The 6,701-nt window shown below is 35.7% G+C and overlaps 1 protein-coding gene across 1 annotated transcript; it reads right to left on the bottom strand.

Annotated features, from left to right (window-relative positions):
• Positions 1–1,390: 1,390 nt before the first annotated feature.
• LOC124642879 lies at positions 1,391–5,130 on the bottom strand. The gene is made up of 6 exons (XM_047181629.1): positions 5,063–5,130; positions 4,415–4,477; positions 4,204–4,314; positions 2,897–2,971; positions 1,780–1,872; positions 1,391–1,430 (listed from the first exon to the last, which is right to left on the bottom strand). The coding sequence occupies exons 1-6, from the start codon at positions 5,128–5,130 to the stop codon at positions 1,391–1,393; spliced, it is 450 nt and encodes a 149-aa protein (XP_047037585.1).
• Between the last annotated feature and the right edge of the window lie 1,571 nt (positions 5,131–6,701).

Genomic DNA, 6,701 nt, shown 5'->3' on the forward strand with positions numbered 1-6,701 from the left:
TCATTGTTAGCTAATTTCAAAAAAGAGGTTTTCAGTTCTACTGCTGTTTTTTTTCATTTGGCATTTTTGAGGATTCAATTTTAGGGGTAAATGAAATGAGTGGTATTTTTAAGAATACTCCTGGCGTCAAAATTTAAAACATTCCTCCCAAAATATAGTATACAGTTCCAAAAGCAGTTATACAAATATAACATTTTCCAGGACAAAGTAGTGTGATTTCATATTAGCGTAGGTAAGTCAGCAGAATATATGTAAATATTGTATTCGGGAGCATATCCGGTCGCCTTACAAGGACATCGCAAAAAGGCTTGTCGACGCTTCGCGTGACCAGAGGGCTGGCTTATTCTTTGGACAAAAAATTTGCATTGCCATTCAACGTGGCAATGCAGCCAGTCTTCTGGGCACGTTTCCGGAGAACAGTGATGCGGAGGAATACTTCGACGCCTAATCAATTTTTGTATTTTTATTTAGTAAAGTTAGTTTAAGTTTTTAAATATAGTGTACATATTTAAGTTCGTAATTTCTGGATAAAATATATTTTACAATGAACAAGAGCCTTTATTAAAACTGCAACAAATGAGGCTTGAAATTCAAAAAACTAATTGTCTCAGAACGGGAGCAAAATAAAATCGTCTTCCAGGTCCCAACAAAGTTCAGGGGAGGCAAATAAAAAACCTTCGTTTACTGTAATTTTTTTTTGTTCCTACTTCATTTGCAGTTGTTTTAAAGAATTTCTTTGCTAGTATAGACTCTGTCAGCTTAATGAGCCCGCTTTGGCAGAATTCGTCGAAATGCTATTTTTATTTAGGACTTAGTTTATTCTTCTGAGCTGAGGATAGTGGTCGTGGTTTTTACTGTTTTGTGGTTGCTAGCGTTTTTGAAGGTATGGCCTTTGTAGTAATTAGGGAATATGGAATGTGATGTGTTTTGTTTGTTTTATTTTAATTCAGATCATGTTGCACTCAATTAGTTAGGAATAAGGACATTTGCTACGAATTGCGGATTTAAACAAAGTTGGTACCTTGTGCTTAGTGATCCAGCCACTCGATGGCTACACTGTAAATTGCAATGACTGTATTTCCTTGACTTGTTAGCAGCCCTGATTGAGAAACCTCTTCTGCTACAGAAACATTTTTATTCATTCTTTTTTAGAAACATGCTCCACTTGTCTGATATCACATAGTGTTCACTTTATATTACATAGTACTGGACCTACATATACAACAGCCTACGTTGTTCCTTGAGAAATAACTAAACAAGTCTATGTATCTTTACTTTCAGACGCAGTCAATAAAACAAAACAATATAAAGTAACTTATATATTTTTATTAATATACATGATAATATTGTAACTTGACATACCTACTCGTATAATTTCAAAACGACTTTTTCAATTCACAACGGTACCCGCAGGCCGGGGCGCGACGGTTCTGAAATGAAACCTATATTTTTAGATTCTGAGAATCAAATATCATATACAGATTTAACTCACAAAAGAATTCGAAAATATATTTCTGTGAAAAATTAGATTTTTATCACTTTTTTTGTAGACTCTACTTCGGTCTAACAGATTTCTGCGCATATGTCAAAAAAGTGATTTGAAATTTTAATGTTAACTTTTAAAATATCAATTTTAAGAAATGCTGTAATAACGGGTAATTTATGCTTCCCGTTATTTTGGCTTATAAATCTATGATGCTAAGAAATGGATGGATTGATAAGATAAAATATGTATTGGGAAATAAAAGTATCAATCGTGATTGAGCGTTATAAAATTACCTGCTAAATGGCGAATAACATGAAATCTTGTCCAGTCTAAAGGTAGGAAATCTCTTACGCCGAATTACTTTTACTTTATTGTCAGTTTTTGGGCTGAAACAAAACAAAATAAAATTCAGTTCTCTCAAAAGATATTAGTTTATTTTCATACCTTTGGGACCTATAAAAGGTAGATAAAGCCCTGACCTAATGGCCTAGATGTTAAAGTTCAGGTCTGATTTAGATCCACTTTCAAACCACAAATAGCATGAGCCTAAAATGCCTGTCTGGTTTTTTCCCAACTACGTTGGGTTTGGCTTCCAGCCTAACTGTATGCAGCTGGGTACCAATGTTTTACATGGAATGACTGCCTAGCCTATAAAGTTACCCTGGCTAATCCAATACCCCATGGTAAGTCTGGTAGGCAGACTTTGGCTTCTAACCGACCGTGCGACTCCCGAAGAGGCTCAAACACCACGGAGGAATTCGTCCTGTCAGGATCGACCAAGTGGTGCTTAAAACCCTGCGATCGACCGACCCTAAGTAAGAAGTACGGTTCTTACTTAGTCCCGACCTCCAACATTGGTATTGATATTGCCTTAACTGAATACGGTCTTCAAAGACAGACTTTTGGTATGCTCACCTTATTTTTGAAATTGAAAAGGCATGAACATGAACTCCTTGCTCAAACTGCGTCGAGGCTTCTTCTTAACTGACTTCAAAGATTTAATGCTCTTCATAGCATTGCTTAACTTATTATTTAGGGAAGGCAAACTGGACTTTATTGCTTTAAACGCATGGCTCACTTTGAACAGAGGCAACGCTGGTAGACTTAAGTTTATATTCGCCTGGATTCTTGTTTGGAATGGTAAAGAGCTGGAAAGGGACTTCCACGCTAATCTGGGTAAAAGAAAACATTCTGAATTAGCTGCTTATCATTCCAAACAAGGCAACACGGCACAGAGGACACATTTTTGGTTAAAGAAGGAGAAAGAATCTCAAGGAAAGCGAAGCGAGTTAAGGCTTTTTGAAAAAAAAAATCACTGCACATGTGCCATCTGAAGTACTCTAAATTCTACCAGGGTTGTCATGGTAAGTTAAAAAAATACCAATATAGTAATAGGTGTATAATACATACCTAGTGAAGTAACTTTTTTGGGTTTTAGGTGGCTTGTACCGTCGATCCGTGCCAAAGGCGCAGAATTTTTTCTTTCTGAAAACAAAAGTAATCGATATCAGCACCGATTGTCAGAATGTTGCGCAAAACATATAGTGCACTAGCATTTGCACATACACAGGTGCATTCTCATAGCCCTAAGGGACAACGATCAGACAGATCCGAAGAGAAATGAGGCGCAAGACCAACATTTATGTGCTCTCCGAAGCATTGTTGTAACAGTCCCCCAAAGTCCAGACTCTGAAATGCTTTGTTTCTTTAAATTCACAACGCATTTTCGGCCTGGCCCGTGAAAGAAACCTGGGACCCCACACAGCGGCTGTGGAATTGTTCGAAAGAGTTACCGCGGCCCTGGCTCATAAAAGGCCGATGAAGGAACGTGATAGGCTTTAGTCAGTTAAAGTCTGACAGTCCACAGGAGTCATTTGATGATTTCCTATCAAAAAAAACAGAAGACCCCACACAGCAATCGCGCAATGCGACTACTAGACTAACAAAGCAATTGAAATAGGAGACTATTGCATGATGTACAAAAATGAATAACCTTGATCCACAAAAATTCACTAAATAATAAACGCTTCAATATACCAGTGACACGTTTACCGCCATTAAAAATTCAATCCAATAAAGTAAAAGCAAACCTATAATTAAATCTTACACGTGGAACATTTGAAACCAATGTTTTGTATTAATATCAAGCGTTTGATTTATACATCTAAGAATAATAAATATTTGATAGTAATGTTACACCTGAAATTGTAACCGTTATTTACAAATTGAACGATAGTAGGGCCGGTAAGTTTATTTTACAGTCGTTGAATTATTATTTTGTTGGGTCTCATCATTTTAAAATTTATGAGGCTGGAGGACTTTTGGCTCAAAGCCAAAAGTCACAATCATCGTCATTATCAGGATTGCTCAGCTTGGGTGAGACCTATTCCATAGCATACATACATGAGCTCAATCTTCAGCTATCCTCTTCATATCACTGTCCTGACTTACAATTTTATCGTCCTGTAGTCTCACAAATAAGGTCCCACACAAATTATGCTAAAAGCATCAGTAGCAGATTATCGGTTGGTAAGTAAGGAAAATATTCAGAAAGAAAACTTGTAGCCACTTTAAAGATTCTGGTAACAGCAAGCAGATTGAAGTAACGTAAAACAAATGTGATTGTTACTACAATGGACCAGAGCACCGATAAGAGCTGGTAGATCGACACCCGCTATCAGTTTTCTTTCTTTAAAAAAAAGTAAAATATATCTTACTTCTGAGGATAATGTATGGTAACTCCTCTCGGTGTCACCTTTTGCTTGCAAGGTCCAGCGTTGCCACAAGGACATCCCTTCACAGGACGATACTGTGGTAAAGGTACTACCCTGAAATGGACATAGCACTTTGAAATATAAACAGTAAAAAATGTTGAATTACTTTGTAGATGCTTTATTACATTATAAAGGTATACTGATTGCGACTCACTCTTTCTTTTTGAAAACTTTCCATTTTGGCTTTTCTGTTATCACGTAGCGTAACTTGGATAAACTATAATAAAGAAAAAGATATTGAAGATCGACAATTTAAGAAACTATATCTAACTAGCTTCCGCCAGCGGCTTCGCCTGCGTGGTGTGTTAATAAAAAGCAGCCTATATGTTAATCCAGGGTATCACCTATCTACATACCAAATTTCAATCAAATCGGTCCAGCCGTTTTTGCGTGATTGAATAACAAACATACATCCATACATTCTCACAAACTTTCACATTTATAATATATGTAAGAAGTAAGATGTGAATGGTAAATCTGTACCTCAAATGAGAAAGATAGAGTGGACTTAACTATTACTATTTTTAGGAAAACAAACCCCTTTATGATAAGTAGATAGATAGATAGATATACTTTATTGGGTACACCAAATACAAAAATAATTTAGGATAACAATCGAATAAGTACTAATGAGTAATTATGATGGAAAGATTGTTGTTTTAATCCAATTTTGTCGTTGATCCAACATGACTACATCTTCGACGAATTGTAAGAGTAGAGAAATGTGGAAAATTCTTTATTATTTTGCATATTTTGTATATGTAGTACGATTTAAATATTGGCCTATGTTTTTATGAATTACCTGGTGTTACTGGTAGCCTCATCTACCTTTCTTCTTGAGGTAAAATCCTTACTGTTTACCAATCCCATGTTTTAAATATATTCTCTCCTTGGTACTCAAACATATACCAAGAATTTATCAATTATACTTAACTAAATAATTCGTGTATACTGAAATGACTTAAATGCATTTTGTTATGATATTTTTGTATTTTATTTCATAGTTTTTGGTTATAAGTTACCTTGCTTGATATGACATTTTGAATATGTCAGAAATGTATTTTCTAAATTTTTGTTGCGTCAGTTTTTGACATAGATTTTGAAAAGAGGAATTATGCTTTTATTATGGTTACTCGTGTTTTCGATTACGCGAGGTGAAGCGTATTAAAACTGAAGCGAGGTGAAGTGGTAGTGGGCTGACCATATTAGTCGAAGAACCGATAACCGTTGGGGTAAACGAGTTCTAGAGTGGAGACCACGCTTCGGCAAACGTAGTGTAGGACGTCCTCAGGCACGGTGGAGTGATGACTTGCGCAAGACGGCTGGCAGGAACTGGATGCGAGAAGCCGAAAATCGATCTCAGTGGCGTGCACTTGGAGAGGCCTATGTCCAGCAGTGGACTGCGATAGGCTGATGATGAAGCGTATTGAGTGAAATATATTATTGTATAAAGCTGAAGAGTTTGCTTACTTATATTCTTAAATGCGCCTATCTCAGGATCTAATCCAATATTAAAATAATTATTTTAGTGTTTGGTAGCCTATTTATTGTGGAAGGCTTTAAGCTAGTTTTTCTCAAGCAATACGAAGTAGGTAGTTTTCACGGTCCCGCAAATGAAACAGCTGGTAAAAGCTAATATCTATCATAAATATATATCCTCTTCATTCTTATTCACATTCCAAAGACACAAATAATCGCAAATTACTCGGATGCGGGCCACAAGATTATGAGAAAGTAGTACAAGAGTAGTCCCCATTGCTCTATGTGAGGGATGACAAGAACGTAATTTAAGGTCGCAATCCTCATCAGTGAGAGAAAAACAAAGAAGAAATACTTCCCATGACAAAAGACAAAAGTCCCATGTTTATTCAAACCCATCGATACCAGAAGTATCAATTAACGTAAGGGACATTTTGACGAAAATAAGTTATATATATCATTGGATCCAGAATTTTACGCTCTATCGATTGGTATTATTAAAAAAAATCTATCGTTAAAAAAAGAGCCCTTACAGTAAAAATTTTTGGCCTGCGTAAAACGATTTATGGCAGAAAAATTGATGTAACAGACATTTATATATTTTTTTCTCTGAAAAATAAAGTAAGTCATAGTATTAAATAATTTACACCCTTACCTTAAACCTCAAATCAGTCGATTTAAATAACATGTCCCTTACTTTAATTCAAGATTAGAAGAAGTTTTTTCTAAATTATTCTCTTACATTATTATCTCACAAAACTATCTTTATTTTAAGCTCATTACTACAATATGCCGATTACGTAATAACTAGAAATCAAATTCGCATTTGCTTTACTTTATTTGTCTAAGAGATTATTGCTAAAATACCGAGTACTTACATTAATTTGATTTTCTAAATGGTTATAACTCTGGCGCGCGCGACTAGCGTAAGACGTTGCGGGTGTATCGGGAGAGGGGTAAGA

Source organism: Helicoverpa zea, chromosome 26, assembly GCF_022581195.2.
Source record: "Helicoverpa zea isolate HzStark_Cry1AcR chromosome 26, ilHelZeax1.1, whole genome shotgun sequence".
Classification (NCBI taxonomy): Eukaryota; Metazoa; Arthropoda; class Insecta; order Lepidoptera; family Noctuidae; genus Helicoverpa; species Helicoverpa zea.

Excerpts from the sequence above, each read along its gene's own strand:
- LOC124642879 (XM_047181629.1), bottom strand. The coding sequence starts at position 5,130 with ATGGGATTGGTAAACAGTAAGGATTTTACCTCAAGAAGAAAGGTAGAT. Across the intron at positions 4,478-5,062 it reads GAGGCTACCAGTAACACCAG|TTTATCCAAGTTACGCTACG; the intron begins GTAATTCATAAA and ends TCTTTATTATAG. Across the intron at positions 1,873-2,896 it reads CAAAAAAGTTACTTCACTAG|CCCAAAAACTGACAATAAAG; the intron begins GTATGTATTATA and ends GTTTTGTTTCAG.